Below are 19046 nucleotides of genomic sequence, written 5' to 3'. Positions count from 1 at the left end.
CTATCAGCATGCCTTGGGAGAAAACCAGAGTACCAGGAGGAAACCCACGCAGGCACAGGGAGAGCATGCAAACTCCAGGCAGGTGGTGCCATGGTTGGGAACCAGTGACCCTAGTACTGCCAGGCAGAAGTGCTAACCATTTAGCCACTGTGCTGCCCAAGTTTACTTTCCAGAATAAAAACCACATACCTTGTTGGAAATCTTTTCATTGAAGTAAACAATGAATGTTGATTTGACTCCACTAAGAGAAAATCAAACAAAACACTTCAAGTGAAATTCTACTAGACATGGCCATCTTTAGAATATAGGATAAAGTGAATTTCATTAGTAGTAGCTGATTATATTCATTACAGAACAAAGATATGGAAAAGAGATGGCTCTACAATTGAATGATTCAATCATATATAAATCAATGAACGGAGATTTATTTTAAAGAATTGATAGCCAATTAGCTTCAGTTTTATATCCCCATTTGGAAACATCTTTGCCAGCCCCTGACCTGTGGCTTACAAGTCTACACGTTCTTTCTGTAGCACAGACCCCACACTGGTCTCGCTGTTTGTCCCAGGTTCTATTCCCTATTGGGTGCATAGCAGCCAGGTACACAGCAGCATCTCTGTCTCTTCACACAATAACCAGGCAGTAAGTGTCTTTTTAGGATTTATTGCTTGAAGAATATAGGGTGAGCCTCCAAATCTAGTGCAAACTTTAACAGAGGACCCTTTCTGGTAGTAGTTAACTTCTTTGTGGTAGGCCTCTAGAGCAAGAGGATGTGGACATACAGCTCAGAGAGCTCCCACACTGGAAGTAAACCTGAGCCAGCAACTCTGGAACAATCTCTCAAAAAGATGTCAAACAGTCTCTCTAGGATTTCTCAATCTGGTCTCTACTCACTGTGTCCATGCATACATGGTTGGCTCCTTCCAGTACCAGTCAGACCATGTACCGTGAGCCTCCAGGTCAGATCCTCAGCAGACTTTGTTCCAACTGTTCTCAACTGCTTCAACAATAGACCCACCAGCTCTCCTTGATCTGGGACCTCCACGAACCTCCTGCAGTCTTCAACTAAGTTGCCCAGGAGGGCAGATAGCCCCCTCCGACTGGGTCTCTCTCCACCAGGACAAGCACTCTGCTGTTTTAAGCCCCAGAGTATTTATGGACACCTCAGCCCCATGCTGGCCACCCTCTGGACCAAGGATTAGCTGAGGCTGCATGAATATTCAGCCCAGCGACTGCTTCTTCCCAGCCACTATATTCCAGAACTTACAGGGGGAAGTAGCAACCAGCAGAACCCAGAACAGCCAAAAGCAATAGCCCCCTCAGACTGGGTCTCTCTCCACCAGGACAAGCACTCTGCTGTTCTAAGCCCCAGAGTATTTATGGACACCTCAGCCCCCTGCTGGCCACCCTCTGGACCAGGGATTAGCTGAGGCTGCATGAATATTCAGCCCAGCGACTGCTTCTTCCCAGCCACTATATTCCAGAACTTACAGGGGGAAGTAGCAATCAGCAGAACATAGAACAGCCAAAAGCAATCAAATCCTGCTCCACTGGCAACAGAGGAGCCAAAAACTAAATTTACCTGAACCTATTAGCAACCTAAGTAGGAGGGTGCTAAATATATATGTGCCCTACTGAGGCCATCGTCAAGTATTGGAAGGACTTTGGCATTCATAAATCCTCTTTTTCTTTCAGTAAATAGAGACTCAGGACAGATCCAACATATTATCATTGAAAAACATTCCGCATCCGCGCATTAGCAACGTGAATCGTTTATTATTTAAATAACGGGCAGAAAGCTTCGTACAAAAAATGAATATTCTTAACCTGGAAAATCCACATGCAAACCTTCAAGAAAAATAAACATGAAATACAATATTGGCTGCACTGTCTAAATGGCTTCTCCTGAACAGATTGCATTTTACACATTGCAACCTTTGCACTAATTAATTTTCAGAGCTAACTGACAACTAATTAGTTTACTCAAATCTAATTTAATGATATCCATACAAGCACTTTAAATATATCCTTTGAATAACTAGGCCACGCAGGGTAGATGAAACCTAATATGATCTTCCCTCCTTTTAATAAATAGCATGGTTTTAGAAAATGACTGCACTTTTTTTTTTCATTAGGCTTGACGTGCAATTATTTTTTTCCCCCAGAAAGCCATTTAACCAGGTGTTCTTTAAAAAAAAGGATGAAAATCTGACAATCGCTAATGTTTAATTAGCGTTATAAAAGGAAACACATATTTTTAGTGAGTGCTCACTTAGAGATGCCAATGAGTTTATCTGAAAAAAAAAAAAGGTGTTTTTGCATTGTACTTGTTTGACGTGCTTTACTTTTATGATCATAGTACATACACAGATTTGTATGAGCTCACTCTACTGGCTGTCACTGTTTTATGTCAGTCAGAGAAATCAAATTCCTAAATGAGCAGATTCTCTGATAAAAGCAAAAAAACTGTGCTGTTTTTATTAACCTCTTGGAGCCAGAGGTGGGCAAATATGTGGCCTCTTGGTGGGTGGGCCTCGAGAGACCACATATTTGTGTACCAGATATAAACAAACATGTGCGTCCTGCGTGCTCCCAACACAGTTACTAGCGCCTATCAGAAAGCTCTCGATCGCTACTTGCGACCGGAAGCTTTCTGATCATGTGACTACTGTGACAGCCAATCACGACGGTCACATGATCAGAAACCCCGCCCCATCTCCTGGCATCACAAACCCCTTAAAGGGTTGGGAGGTGCAACGCCAAGGGGTTAAACGTATGATATTATACTATTTTTGCATGCTGACCACCAATATAAGGGGGGAATTCACACTGACCACTAGTGTGAATGAAATGATTCTAAAGCATGCCCCAATGTAATGAGAAGATATACACAGACCACCAATGTAATTGAGGCATTTAGCCTATGTTCACATTTGTGTGTGTCAGGAACGCATGCGAAACCACTTTCCTGACACCACAGAAATGTGCTCTCCTTTAGCAGATACACAGCAATGCCATTCATTTTTAATGACACCCTCACGCATCTACTGACATGCGTGTTTTCACATGCACCAAAATGCATAGTGCTGTGGCTTGGTATGATGTTGAAAAAGGGTCAGGGACTTTTTTCAGCATTTATGCTACATGTGATGTACATCGTTATCCACCCTGACAGTACACCTTAGTATCCTAAATTTCCCTGCTAACCTCTGTACCTCAAACCTCCCCCATCCTCTCCACTCCACCCTTCCCCCCACCTTAACTCTACATGCCTCCTCTGCTCATCTTTGCACCCACCTTCCTTACTTCTGTACATCCCCTACTTGTTCACCTGTGCACCCCAAACCATAAATCCCTTTCTGCCTACCTCTGCACCCCCCCCCCCACTTTGCTTACGTTACATTTTCAGAACAGGCAAATGGTAGGCTCAGTGACCACAGTTGCAAGCAGGGCTTTCAAGCATGCCCGTTTACCACCCCATGTGGGCAGCATTCAGCAGGAGTGATAGTGCATGGAACCTCAAGGGTGAATAATATACATGTGAATGCTGCCACTATTTGCATAAGAATTCCACTTTGCCACCTCTATTTATGTATGAATGCGGCCTCTGTTTACATGTGAATGCTGACACTGTCTGCACACATGAGTCCTGTGTACATGGCAACAGGGCAGAGCTGGGCAATATAAGTAACAGCACTTCACACTGAGCTCTCTTGGGAGCAGCTTGGGACAAAGACTTCAAGGGACAAGGAAATGTAAACCAAGAAAGTTGGCAAGTATTGGGCAGCTGCTTTGGGCCCCACAGCAATGACTGGGCCCAGGGCAGATGCCCAATTTGCCCCTCCTTAAAGATGGCCCTGATCAGAAGTTCCCCACACCTCGAAACCATGGCAGAAAGGGACCTGAACGGGGTCTTGGGTGAGTATATGTAGTTTCACTTGGTAAAGAAAGTAAAAGCATTAGAAGGATGGATCAGGGGAGAGAATAGAGAGAGGTCATACTTAGCCCAGAATAGGGCTTTAAACTTGCCCTGAGCTGTGAGGAGCTGTGAGGAGCACTAAAGCACAATCACCTCTCTGCACTTCTGTATAGGAAGAACAATCTATGCAAATTATGAGCAAATTTGTTCCCATATAACCCATATAATTAAAATTTACAAATAGCAACAAGACATGAACATCATGTTCATTCATTTATTTACATTAAATAGTTTATATTCACATGTATGTGTATTTTTAGCCTTTAAACTTTTAACGTCAGTGGAATTCCTTTTTTTTATATCCCCAAAATGGAAAAAATTGGAAAGCCATATCTGATTTTCTGGCCTGGCTTTGGTCAGATTTCTGGGAGAGGATTAAATATATTAGAAGCAGGGCCTAAAGGTCTAGATATGTTACTATAAGATTTTGAAGGGTGTTATTTATAATGAATAGTTTTGACTTTGAGAGGTTTGTTGATTGTTGGGTGCATTACACAATTTATTCTCTAAATGAAAGAGTCTCCAGTTTGGTGCCCTGTACTTTTTTTTCCATAAAATGTTTATTGAAAAATGTATACAAAAGTAAAAACAGTAATACAATACAAAAGAACACCACCAGGAACTTTAGGTAAGTGAGAAAACCAGAGGTAACCAGTTCACTCCTGAGGCGTTAAAAAAAAAAGGGGGGGGACAAGGAAGGGGAAGAGGAGGAGGAGAGTGCAAGAGACAGAGGGAAAACCGTAGGAAGAAAAGAGGGGGAAATGGATGGAGAGTGAATAAAGGAAGGGAGAGAAGGGAAAGTAAAAAGGAAATGGGAAGCGGGGGCCCTGTGATTTTTGCTATTATTGTTGCCTTTTATCAACTTCCACAGTGATGGACTGTACATATTTAGGATCAAGAGTATTCAGAAGTCGCAAAATGTCAATGCTAAATGTAAATGATCTCATAATCTTTTAAAAGACTCGTATTTATGTCTATAATTATATATGTGCAGGGGCACGAATATTTGCAAGTTTTTTGCTTCCATTTGACCCTCTCCTCTCTTAGGTATGCCTAATTAAAAACAATAGACTTTCCACAGTCTTTAATGATAGCAATCATAGGCCTAGGCTTTGGCATAATGGATTCAGAGGAATGGAAAATAGACCAAGGGGTGGTGGTAAGGGAGGGATGCATGGAGAGGAGATAAAAAAAAAGCAGGGATGGAAGGGGTGAGGAGAGAGAGAAGAGAAGAGAGAAGACATCAGAGCAGGGGTGAAGAGAGCAGAGGAGAAGAAAGAATATGTAGGGAAAGCATTAGAGGAGAGGAAAGGAGAGGAGGAGAATGGAGAGGGGGGCTGGGGGAGAGAAGGGAGAAGTGAGGAGGGGAAAAGAAAAGAGGGGAGGAAAAAAGAAATGGGAAAGTGAGGAAAGGTGAGGAGAGAGGAAGGAAGGATAGGGAATAAGTAAAAAGGATAGGTGATGAAAGTAGAGGAGAGTAAATGATAGGAAAGGTGAGGGAGAAAGAAGGGGGAGAGTAAATGATAGGAAAATTCATGGAAGGGAGAGGAAGACGGAGATGGAGAGGAGGGAAGAGGAAAGAGGAAGAAGGAGAGGAAAGAGGAAGAAGGAGAGGAAAGAGGAAGGAGAGAAGGAAAGAGGGAGGAGGAGAGGAAAGAGGGAGAGACAGAGAAAAGAGAGAGCGGGATAGGAGAGAAAATGATAGGAAAGATGAGGGAAAGGAGAGGAGAGAAAAGGGAGAGGAGAAGAGAGAGAAGGAAGAGGAGAAGAGAGAGGAGAGGAGAAGAGAGAGGAGAGGAGAAGAGAAGAGGGGAGAGGAGATGAGAGGAGAGAGGAGGGTAGAGGAGAGGAGATAAAAGTGAGAGGAGAAGAGAGGAGAGGAAAGGTGAAGGAGAGGAAAGGAAAGGTGAAGGAGAGGAAATTATAGGAAAGGTGAGGGAGAGGAGAGGAAATTATAGGAAAGGTGAATGATACTAAAGGTGAGGGAGAGGTGAAAAGAGGATAGGAGAGAAAAAAAGAATTGAGAAAGTGAGAGAAGGTGAAAGAAGGGGAAGGAAGGATAGGGAAGAAGTAAAAAGGATCGGTGATATAGGTGATGGGAGTAGAGGAGACTGATTTTGGCTAGAGACAGGTCTGGACTGGTTCAAGCAGTTACTGATAAGTATTAGGCGGTTCTGTGGGTAAGTGGTGGTGCTGATCTCTCTTCGGAGGTTTTGGCTGCCACCTTATTGGTACTACTTTTGTCTCTGTATTAAAAAACAGTATCTGTCATCATAAATAATTCTGGTACTACCATGGAGTCCATTCATTTCCGTACCAGGAGCTCTGTAGATAGGATAGGCAATTCTCCTGAAATGCATTGGCCCAACCTGTACGTTCTCACACTTTCAATAAACATTTGCATTCTTCCAGCAAGAGTAGAGGAGAGGAAATGATAGGAAAGGTGAGGTGAAGAAAAGAATGAGAGGAGATGAAATGAGAGAAGGGGAAGACAGGTAAAGGGACATAAGCAGAGCAAAGGTGAGGTTAGTGGATGGAACGAGAGGAAAATAAAGTATAAGAGAGAGAAGGAGTGGAAAGGAAAGAATAGAAGAGGGGAGAGGGGAGGAAAAAAAGAAAATAATAAAAAAAGTAAAACAAAGTGTGCAGAGAGGTATTCTCAGTTACAAAATTCTACTCCTGAAAAAGTTTGGAAATATACTTGTTTATAAAATATTAGAGAACTATTTTGGTGCCATCTAAAGACTCTCGTCAGAAAGTCCTGAAAAACACAGAAAAAAAGTACAAGTAAAAGAAGCCTGTGAACACAAGTTCCCCGGGTTTCCTACGAATTGCACAGTTGACATGAAAACATCATAACAAAGTAGTTAAGGTAATAATTTCAGTAATTTGTTCCTTTCAGGTCACTGTAATCTAACCAAAGATAACTAATTGCTCAAAGTAAACATTCCACTGTGACCACAAAAGGAATCCATTACACAAACATATAATTCACAGTCATTTTCGTGGGCTGTAAACAGTTTGGAATGAGCATAAAAATGGAACAAAAATCAAAGTGAGCATTTAAAAATGAAAAAGTGTTTGCTACGAAAGGTCAGTCCCTTTACTTGGCAAAGCCTGAACAAAACCCTGGGAACGAGCTGATCGCACAGGCAGCAAGGGGCTTTTCTGGCCAGCAGGCGCTTTGTTTCTTTAAACAGACATCGGAACCTAGAACTGGATCCTGTCAAACAAACGACAGTAAAAAATACAGAACAGCTGCTAGGAATTACAGCTGAGAGATAAAGACAGAAGTGCAGAGACCCTTCTCAGGGTAGGGACCAATGGCCCCTTCCCTTCCTGAAAGGACGTTATGAGTTTCCAGACTGACATGTTGGATGTGAAATCAGATCTGTTCTATTGTGTGGATCTCATGACTTTCTTCAGCACTTTAGATTGCAATGATGTGGACATCATAAAGTTATGTGCAATTAAGTAAATACTTTATATATATAGAGAGAGAGTGCGAGAGAAAGAATGCAGCTACTCTGAAAGACACACACAGTAACACAGCTTCATGCTATTCTATTGCGACTTGTGCCTTCCAGAGAATAGCCGATCAGAAATAACCACTTCAGCTCCGGAAGAATATACCCCCTTCATGACCAGGCCATTTTTTGCTATTCAGCACTGCACTACTCTAACTGGCATATGCATGGTCATGCAACACTGTACCTGCATGAAATTAATATATTTGTTTTCACACAAATAGAGCTTTCTTTTGATGGTATTTGACCACCACTTTTTTTTTTATTATATAAATGAAAAAAGACCAAAAATATTGATTTTTTTTCAACTTTCTGCTATAAAACATATTCAATAAAAAAATTTAAATTCCCACAAATAGAGCTTTGTTTAGGTGGCATTTTACCACCTCTGTGTTTTGTTTTTTTTTTTTGCGTTATAAAGAAAAAAAGCCCTTCAATTTAAAAAACAAACAAATACATTTTTGTCTTTTTTGTTATAAAACATATCCAATAATAAACATTTTAAAATAAAATTTCTATACACATTTAGGCCAAAATTTATTCTTTTACATGTCCCTTGTAAAAAAAATGTGTAAATGAATTGGTTTACGTGGAAGTGTCTACAAATGGTGGTGTATATATACTGGAATTTTTATTTATGTATTTATTTATTTATTTATACAGGTATCCCTCACTTAACGACCAAGTTATGTTCCAGGAGACCGATCATTAAGCAAGTTTTGGTCGTTAAACAAGCAATTTTATTTAGTATGTTCATTACAATATTCAAAACAAGGAAATGGACAAAGGAAACTTCAACTTGATAACTTTGATTTTATTTGCAAGTATGGTACCACCTGGGCTGAACATCAGAGAAACAGCAATGCCTAGGGTGGCTAAGAATGACAGGCAACACCATACACATACTGTACAATACTGTCCATACAGTACAGTACATATTGAAGACATTACAGTACTCACCAAGAAATCTGTGAAAATTGTGGAGTAGAAAAAGCCACCAATGAAGCCACCATAAACTGCACAGACCACCACAGGCCAGAAAAGACACCCTAAGCCACAAACAAGCCACCATATGCCGCATTTTTGCTTCACAAGAAGATCCACCATAGGCCGCACTTCTGCTCAGTTTCTCCGTCATAAGTCCCCCAGCAGGGTTGCAAGTCTGAACAGCGGGTTGCAAGTCCAAGGAAAAGAAATTGAATCAGGTCGTAAGTCTGAGCTGAACAAAATGAGATCGTAAGTGCGAAACTTCGTTAAGCGGGTAGGTCGTTAAGCGAGGGATACCTGTACTAGTAATGCCAGCGATCAGCGGCTTATATCTATACTGCCGTGGGCATTCTGACAATGGCCACTGACATCTCCAGTGACACCAATACAGTGATCAGTGCTAATAATATGCACTGACATTGTACCATTAACACTGGGCAGGAAGGGGTTAACATTTGGGGCGATCAAAGGGTTAACTGTGTGTTATGTTGTACTTATACTGTGTGCTGTTTTACTAGGGAGACAAGCTGAGCAGAGAAAGAGAGAAAGCAGCATGTCCATGCTGACAGGAGAGAGATCTGTGTTGTTTACACACAGATCTGTCCCCCCCCAGCTTCAACGGCGATCGCCAAGTGTCGGCCGAGAATCGCCAAACGGGACCCGGTGATTACAATCTGATGCAGCCAATGGCAGTGTGGTTAGGGTGTGCGCCCCCTACCTGGAACAGCAACATCGCGTATATATACACATGATTTTGCGCATAGCAGCCACCCTGTAGCAGTATATCTGCTATAGGGCGGTAGGCAAGCGGTTCAGCTCTCGAGTAACTGCACTTGCTTTGCACAGTATATTTGCCTTTAGTACATGAACCCCACAGTATTATTATCAGCACACGCAGCAAATGATGAAAGTAAGTTTTCCCACCTGTTAGCTAGGTGTCTCATCACACAGTAGTAGCAAAAGAATGTCAGTGAGAAACATGTGGTCACTTTCACACCTGCAAATCATTCAGTGTTTCCATTTTTCTTAAAATATTTTTATACTTATAAGTTGTAAACGCAAATATAAAACATAATTTTAAAATTTTGCACACTTAAAATAAATAAAACTGAACATGATCCATTATATATTCCCTTTAAGGAAAGTGGATATTTATTGAAGCTTTCAAACTCATTTACCAACCTATGCAAATGAGAACAGTTTCAGACTGAATATGCAAAGATGCAAATGTATTTTATTCACACTTTATCACAATTTGTTGTATCCATAGACAATTGTGTCAGAACCAGTGTACAGTATCATTTGCATAGACAACACATTTTGGGTATTTGATGCAAATGTTCTTGAGTGAAGTGAACTGAAAACAGCAGAGGCAGCTACAGTATGTATTCAAGGCAAGTGATAGAATCGGCCACACTGTATCTACTATGGAAAACCACAATTATGTTAATCCTGAAGTTTAAAGGGTAAGTTCACCTTTAGGGTAGAAGATGTTCCTATGCACTCACCTCCTGCCGCCAGCGCTCTCCGCTCTGTGACGTGGGTGGGGGTTCTCCTATCACTTTTTGAAAACAGTGTGGCTCTTTCCACACAGCTGCGTCATTCACAGATTACTATGAATGAAAATAACTACAAGTACCATCTGCTACCATGGCAGATGTACTTGCAGTTTTAATGGGTTGCACGCTTGTAGTTCATTTTGGTCTTCCTCTAGCTTTGCAACATACGGCAATACGGGCAGAGGGTTAGAGGAAGACTGTGCAGCAATGTGATATTGCACCCACCCCATGATCTGCTGATTCCGAGCGCAGCATCTGGTAAAAAAAATATTAAATGCACATTTATTATTTACTAAACTCAATGAAGATGCAATATAACTCCTCCTCACTGCCTGTCAACTGCTTTCTGAATAGCAATCGGAATGCAGATCTTTCTTCAGAGAGCAAAGCTAATTTGATTGAGGCCTTACTTAACCAATTTATTTATGGGCACTGATGAGGAGTCACTGATGGGCACAGATAGGTGGCACTGATGGGCACTGATGAGGCTGCACTGATAGGTGGCACTGATGTGCAATGTTAGGTGGCACTGATGGGCACTGATGAGGCTGCACTGATGGGCACTGATGAGGCTGCACTGATAGGCGGCACTGATGGGCACTGTTAGGTGGCACTGATGGGCACTGATTCAACTTATGGGTACTGATTGCCAGCACAGATGGGCACTGATGGGCACTATTGGCCACACTGATGGGGCTACACTGATCACAAGTACACTGATGATCAGTGCCCTTCGCGTTGTCAGCCTGAGGAGAGGACTGTCGATAACCAGCATTTCCTATTCACCCAGTGATCAGCTGTGATTAGACACAGCTGGTCACATGGTAAAAGTGGCTGTGATTGGCCTGTTCCTTAGTTATGTGATCAAGGACAGAGCGATCAGAAATCGCGCACAGTGCGCACCCCAGGGGTCACCTTCATGGAACTAGCTAACTGTGCTTTAGCCATCTTTTAGCTATAGCGCAGTCGAGAACTGGTTAAAGTGGTTGTAAACCCTTTCATATACCCATTGAAGTGAGTGGCCACAGGTGGTACAGAGAGATGAAACAAATCCTCCTACATAAGCTGTACCTGTTTATCTGCGGTCCTGTCCTCTCTACATCTGTTCAAAGTGTTGAAATGATAAAGCTTGTCTGAGAGTTGAGAAAAAAGGGGGCGGAGAGCTCAAATTACACACTGCAGAGCTCAGTGAGGAGAGCTCTGAGAACTGATTGGAAGGAAGAGACACACCCCTCCACACAGAGCACAGGAACAGAGCTGAGGTCAGTCAGCTGGAGCTCCCTCCCATCATCATTTTTCCTCTTGGTGTCAGGAAAACTTGTCAGAAGTGACTGATGCAGATAGCAGAGGAATGAAGCAGCAGACAGAACTGATACTTAGTGCTCTGTACTGAGACAAGTACACACTATAGAGGAATATGCTTTGTTCATATTTCATGTCTGGGGTTTACAACCACTTTAACTGCCATGGAGAAAACTCAGGTCTCCTGCCCTCCAAATCAGGCCTGTGCTGTGTCACAGAGCTGTGTACATCGCAGAACTGGACAGACAGAAATACATATCTTTTGGCAGGAACACATACAGTAACTCTCTCATATGTACAGAATTTCATATGCATGTTTAGCTGTTTGCCTGGATTTCAGCTTTAAAAGTTAATAATTAGTTCCCAACAGGTGTGAGATGGGAGAGGAGCCACGTTGGATCAAATTGCAAACTGTAAAATGCCTCATCTGTCTGGGTGGTCCTGTATTTCCTACAGAAACAGGTACATTTATTTAGTATATTTATTCCTGAGGTTTTCATGGAGTTCTCGGTAAACTGACCACAAATAATTGTGAATCCTGACAAGTCTGTGAACACGAACTAACCAAACCCTAGAATTCCAATTAGCTTCTACCAAAATTGCCATTTAATCCCTTTCTCCCCAGAAGGTTTAATTTTCTCACATCAGACCCTCTCACAAACACATGAAATATTATTTTTAAACAGAGTTTATTCCCATAACTAGAAAGCAACTATTTCCCATGACACCGGGGTGTCCAAGCCGTCTGTTGAGTAAGGTTCTCTACCAGGAAAATTTTAGTTCTCCTGAACCTTAACCTTCCTCAGGCGGTTCTGGCACCTCCACACGCTTTCTCTGCAGCAAAAAATGTCATCAGGAGCTTGCATAAATACTGAAGTCAAGCTTCACATGCCCTGTGTCTAGTCCGAGAACTGACGCCAAGTGTTTTAGTAACAATGTTTGGTGCAAACAGCATGACGACTACAACAAAACAAACAGAAATCCAGAAGTCATTCAGGCTTGTTCAATAGAATAAAGCAGGTTGTGATCTACAAAAGGCAGTAAACCCATAACATCTATAGGTTGATGTGAAAATACTAATTCGAAATCTGATGGGCTGCTATAGTGTTTTATGCACATGAGATTGGGGGGCATTGCTGAACTCAACAGAAGTTCAAATGACCTTCAAAAGTCACACATGAATCCAGTTCACCACAGTTCAGAAGTGATGAAAAATACATGCATGTACCTTAGATTACAGTTTATTATCTTATTAAAAAGCATGACCAATGATTCCCTCCTTGGCCAATATATAATCGTGCTGAGAAAATGTATACTCTGCCCAGGGCAAATTACGGTTGCCATGAGCCCTGTGGATAGTGTATGTGTTCTCATAGTGATCATCCAAGAATCCAGCCCAGCCAAATTCACAGATGATGAATTACACATATGGATGTACTTTTACATATTGTCACCGGTCCAGTACAGCATTATCATATAACTGGTGTGACAGTGATCAGGGACACTGACCGGTGACAGTATACAGTAAAAAAAATAATATATTATTTATTTATTTTTTAATACATTTTTTTTATTTTTTATTTTTATTTTTCAAAACACTGTGACCAGAGCAATACAATGTTACCATATCATACCATTTGTTTTACATATTATGATTGCTAATACCAATGTATTTAATTTATATTAGCCACCATTTTTACTAAATGAAACTGATTCATTCAGTCTTTTGTTGTGATTAGGCAAAGCTCATCACATGGTACGGATGGGCCCTGTCTGTACCATGTGACTGCTTTGTCCAGTCACAGCTAACAACACAACTGTATACAATGGATGGCATGAAAGGAAGCCATCCATTGTATAAAATAGTTATGTGATATGCTGTGATTGGTCACAGTGGTCACATGACACCAGCAGCGGGCCGGTGTAGTGATCTGTCATTGAGACACCTTCGGTGACAGATTGGCCACTATGTGAGCCTTGTGAGCAGCACCTTCTGACAGGATGTCATATGGTGTCCACACAGAAGGAGGAACATCCCGCTTGGCTTATAGCAGATAGGTGTTAATTGAACAAGTTGAGGTTAGAAGCTGATTGGCTATCATGCACAGCTGCACCAGACTTTGCACTCTCCAGTTTTAGTGAATCAACCCCATATGGATGTACCTTAAATTATAGCTTATTACCCTTTGAAAATGAATCACCAAAGATTCCCCACCTTGATCTTTACAAGACCCTGGTGAGGAAATCTCTCCTCTACCCAGGGTAAGCTACATTTGTCACCAATTAAGTGGATAGTGTATGTTTTCTCATAGAGATCATCCAAAAATCCTATCCACCTCAATTAATGGATAATGAAATACACATATGAATGTAACTTAGAATATAGCTTATTACTTTGTGAAAAAGAATCTTCCAAGATACCTCTTGGTTCCTTGGTGCATAGTCGTGGTGAGGAAATCTCTCCCCTACCCATGGCAAGCTACAGTTGCTGATGCTGATAGACACCAATTCAATGAATGTTTTTTTGCCTTCTTCCAACATCCTAAAGCTATAGACCTTTTTTGTATATCCTAATAGATTCCTCCATCAATTATAATAGTGTAGATGGAGGAATCTCCTCTGTCCGCTATTGTATTCTGGCAGCTGTCAAAATGCTTGAACAACGACTGCATCTGATTGTATGCAGTTACAGTTTGCATGATAATTTTCTACCTGGCTCCTACAACAAGCCTCAATTAAAAAAGCAACCTTTGTCAAGCCAGGAAAGGTACCAACAGGGACACCTTTGTCTCAAAGATTCAGGAGGAAACTGACAGAATCTGAGCTGTCTATAGCAGCCTTAATGGTTGGTAGGGGCATGATGATTCTGGTTTGTCACAACGATAACAATTGTAAAGGAATACCTTCCTAAAGGAGTTGTGGGAAGCTGTTAAAATCTGCAGGCATTCAAACATGCACAACTTCACTCAATAACAGAGATAGCCATTCAGCACAGAACATAAGCTCTGCTGATTGCAGAGCTATAGGCTTCACTTAGTGGGTGGTGTCAGACCTTTGCAGAGAGACCACTGCTTCCACACAGAAAGAAAGGATCGATCTCTACAGCATGTTTGCAAGCTTTTCTACTGGCTGTGGCTGCTTAAAAAAAAAGAACTGTAAGAATTTACACACCTTGTTTTTATGTATTTGTAACAAATTTAGCCGATTTAAACTGAAAGTTCAGTTGGACTTTAAATGTGGCCAGCATCAAGCTATTACTTTCTAGTGTCACCTGTGCGTTGTGTGTTGAGAGTTGTGAAATGTGCCCTAATACAATATTGTTATAGGAACACTAACAGAGCTGCAATGCTTTTCATTTGCCACTGCAGAGTTCACAAAAATAGATAAAAATAATGTTATAATAAAATGAAAACAGCAATTTCCTAGGCACGCCATCTTTTCATTGCTATGCTTCATTTATCATAAATAGCATCATGCACTCCTTAAAAAATGTTTGCTCTGCAGTAAATAAATGCTTCTCCTACTTTAATTCCTCTTTTATGGCAATGTGTAATCATGTTTAGTAACAATAATTATGGTCAAGTTATTAATAATGTACCATTAGCAATTTATTCGCTTTTCAGCAACTGTAGGAATTTATCTGAGCTATCTTTTGTCATAAAGCGATGCCCTGCTCATCACACGCATTGTAACTACCAACTACAGGGGAAACCATATTGACTACTGGTTCAGCATTCATGTATCTGCATCTTATTAAAAAGTGGACCTGTCACAGCTAGAATTGCTCCTCATTGTACACCCTTTGCATATAATGCATAGTAGGTGCCATTTGGTATAACATCATTTTTGTAGAATGACGACCTGATTCTCCAGAGTGCCACTCAAAAAATCTTGTAAGTTCTCTAAATGAATCAAAAGGCCAATTCCCTGCAAGAAAAGAGGTAGTGTACTTATCTCTCCGGCAGTCCATGTCTCCTACCTGCCTTGAATTCCAATGGTGCATCTTAGAGAAAATGTAAACATCTAAAATGTTACAGTCATGCCAGCTAAAAGGTAAGCATGAGCTCAAGGTTCAAAACTAAAGCTGATTGTTCGGGCTCTCGTCTGAGTGCCAGACTTTTTGTTCATTCAATGGGAGCCAAATGTCATGTATAGTAGCCGTCTCAGCAACTCGTAACATCACCTGGTCCCATTCCTTTGCTGGTCAGAAATCCCCAGCCATGTAAACAAAGGGGCAGGGATAGGGCTGACATCGATAACCAAATAGGGCAATATCTGGGGAATGACATTGATCAAATAAAGCCATGGCCATATTTAGTCAATGACATCACCCAGGAGACCCCACCTTTTTTTTTAAAGTAGCTTCAGGGCCCAGTAGATATAATTTTTTGCAAAATAATTGCATGGGATCGTGTTAGCAGCTGGTGGGATATTTTTCTTTTGGCAGGTCAGTTGGCGTCGTTCATCCTTTACTGTGACTGATGTGGATCGGCATCCCTTGGTGACATGATTGATGATGGATGTATATTATAAGACTTTGTGAGTTTTTTAATAAAGGACTTGTCAAAAAGTGTAGTGTCATTATTTACTCACATTTTTTTGTGAATGAGCACTATGTACCCCTTACTCATTCACATGATATGGATCCAGTATCTGGGGCCCCCTTGGCAAAGTACCCCCTGGCCTGGTATTGTCCAGAAAGAGCAAGCTGCACACTTGTCTCCTCCTTTCCTGGCCAGTCAGACTGCATGTTTGGATAAGGGTCTGGTATGGAATTTGGGGGGACCCCATGCTGTTTTTTTAAGGGGTCACCCTTGACACCTATAGCAGACCTTCATCAAGGAGAAGGGTCTGGTATCTATTTTTAGGGGGAACCTATGCAATTGTTTGTGGGGTCCCTCATTAATATCTATATCAGGCCCTCATCAAGGAGAAGTATTTGGTAAAGTAGAATGGAATCCCCAGCTGCTTTATTTTACAAACAGAAGTAAGTGGTGACATTGTAATTTACTGGCAATTTAAATGGCATTTGTATTTCTTTGTAAATGTCAGTTTTGCTGTAGTAGTTTGGTTGTATAAATTGTACAGATGTTTCACTTCACAGATAGCTTCAGGGTACCCTCAGGACTAAAAAAAATATGTGCTCCCGACCAATTTTCTTTTTAATTATCTCTTTGGTACTATTATTCTAGAAAAAGTCCATTACTGGATTTTAGCATATTTGCCAGCACACCATGGATCTCCAAATATGGTCCAAAGAAGTTTTTATTGCAGAAGGATCACATCACAGAAGAAAGTGCAACGTTTTGGAGCCACAAAGGACCCCTTCATTAAGCATGTGATGAAAAAAAACAGTAGGACAGGAATCTTTATTTTCTGCAGAGTGACTAATTTTCAAATGCCATTGGACAAAAGTAGGGATCCTTATCTGGTATATTAGCTTTGTGAAATAATATTCTGTTTGCACACTAAATGATCCTGGTAGAGCACATTCCAAATTAGCATTTGACTGTTACTGGACTGGTCAAAAAACGAACCTGTTACCACCTGTTGTCACCTACCTCTCTTCTCCACGGCTTCTATACACATTAGCACAAAGTTAGGAACGGTGGAGTTCTCGCGTTGGCAGAGTTTCTCCAGGTGACATCCAAACACTTGATCTGTGTAGAAGAATGACAAATTGATGGTGTGAAAAATAAAACAAGTTTATAGCATCAAATGTATAAAGTATATCTCCCATCATTATGTCTATAACTGTTTGACATGTTTCACACAGTTGTTGGATCACAATGCAGAAAGTGCTGTAATTATTGATGTATTGTCATCTCTATTAACATGGTGTAGTATAAGCCATTTGTATTTTTAATGAACAACAGCACTACTGACAATTGGCAGAATTACTGGTTTGGTAGTCCATAGAGCATTAGAAGGATAAGAGAGTCACAAAGTTTGATTAAGTCCAGTAAGAATTTTATTTTTCACATATGGTCAACCAAAAAGCCAACACATTTCAGGAGCTCAATATTCCCCCCCATCAGGGCTAAGTTACAAAATACCATAAAGCAATATGAGCTTAACATGCTTTATGCTATTTTTGTTCCCTAGCCTCGATGAAGTGGGAGTTTTGAGCCCCCGAAACATGTTGGCTTTTTGATTGACCATTTGTGAAAAATAAAATTCTTACTGGACTAAATCAAGTTTTGTGGTGCTCTTATCTTTATAATACTTCATGGACTACTCCAGGGACCCTTTGTGATACACAGATTGGCAGACAGCTACCTGTAAAAGTTAGATTTTGACTCAATTTTCAACTTTTGTTGAAGAAGGCTGCTGGAAAGTTTTCTACTGAATACCGGCTGCATCCAATCAAATTAGCAGCTGCTGTTCTCGAATTTTGATAGTTGGTCAGGTTAGCTGTCAGAATACATAAGCTGCAGTGGGAGATTAGTCCATTTGCACTGTATAGACTTTTGTTGAAGGAGCCTGCTTGAAAATAAATCTTCTTGCTCTGTTAAAAGGTCAGGAGGTCTTGGTCAAATCCCACAGGGAGGTAGAAGATGCCCATGGCTGTTATATGGCCTGGAACTTTTTGACTTTATCAGTGAGTTTTGCCTGATTTTTTTTCATGCAGGAGCAATGTTGATCCTAGACTTGGTTTCAATCAAGGATAGGGTAGGCATTTTCCTAGTTTTTTTTTTCAGCCTGCATACATGGCCAGATGTACAGTAGAAAATAGGGGAAAAGGTTTAATCTCATCATTGTGCTGCTGCTCCTTTGCTGGATGAACAAAATGACAAATCTTCTGGAAGTTAAAACTGTTCACATATAAAATGTATTCAGACTGTGCAGCTGCATTCAGTTTTAAAGAGAATAGTCCAGAGAATGATATGGTCCAGAAATATTTAGACAGATAAAAGGTGAATAAGGCTCCTGGACCAGATGGCTGACACCCACGGGTCCTAAAATAATTGATCTCTGTCATTTCAAAGCCATTTTTTCTAATATTTGAAGACTCTTTATTGACTGGCATAGTACCACTGGACTGGTGTAAGGCCAATGTGGTGCCTATATTACAACAAAAGTATTTACCAAATTAGTACAGACCTGTTAGTTTAACTTCTATAGATGGCAGGATACTGGAGAGTTTAATAAAAGACCACATAGAGGAGTTTTTGCTAGAAACATTTTTTTATCCAACAGACAGCATGGATTCATGAAGGACAGAAGTTGTCTAACAAATCTGATTTCTTCTTATGAGGAGGTGAGCAAAAACTTAGAAAAAGGCATGCTTGCAGATTTAGTATACTTAGATTTTGCAAAAGTGTTTGACACAGTTCCCCACACAAGTCTAATGTGTAAGGTAAAGTCTACAGGCTTGGAAAAATTAGTTTGTAAGTGGATAAAAAACTGGCTAAAAGATCATATTCAGAAAGTAGTGGGTAATGATTCATACTCTGAATGGTCTAGGGTTGTCAGTGGTGTACCCCAAGGTTCAGTGTTGGGACCCTTACTTTTTAATACATTTATAAACGATATAGGGTCTGGGTTTAAAAATGCAATTTCAGTCTTTGCAGATGACACCAAACTGTGCAGTGGAATAACATTCTTACAGGATGTCTCCAACGTACAGGCCGACCTCAATACACTGTTTAATTGGTCAATTATGTGACAAATGTTTAATGTTGATAAATG

The 19046-nt window shown here is 40.8% G+C and overlaps 1 protein-coding gene across 1 annotated transcript in view; it reads right to left on the bottom strand.

Annotated features, from left to right (window-relative positions):
- Positions 1-19046, bottom strand: part of ARHGAP15 (Rho GTPase activating protein 15) — a 778695-nt gene that overhangs the window by 277435 nt on the left and 482214 nt on the right. The window contains exon 11 of the mRNA XM_089679020.1: positions 16916-17014. Coding sequence (XP_089535146.1) covers positions 16916-17014 — 99 coding nt within the window. The remainder of the gene's footprint in view (positions 1-16915; positions 17015-19046) is intronic.

Source organism: Staurois parvus, unplaced genomic scaffold (genome assembly GCF_062004578.1).
Source record: "Staurois parvus isolate SC_StPar_1 unplaced genomic scaffold, SC_StPar_1.0 ptg000216l, whole genome shotgun sequence".
Taxonomy (NCBI): Eukaryota; Metazoa; Chordata; class Amphibia; order Anura; family Ranidae; genus Staurois; species Staurois parvus.
This window is presented reverse-complemented; position numbering and strand designations above follow the sequence as displayed.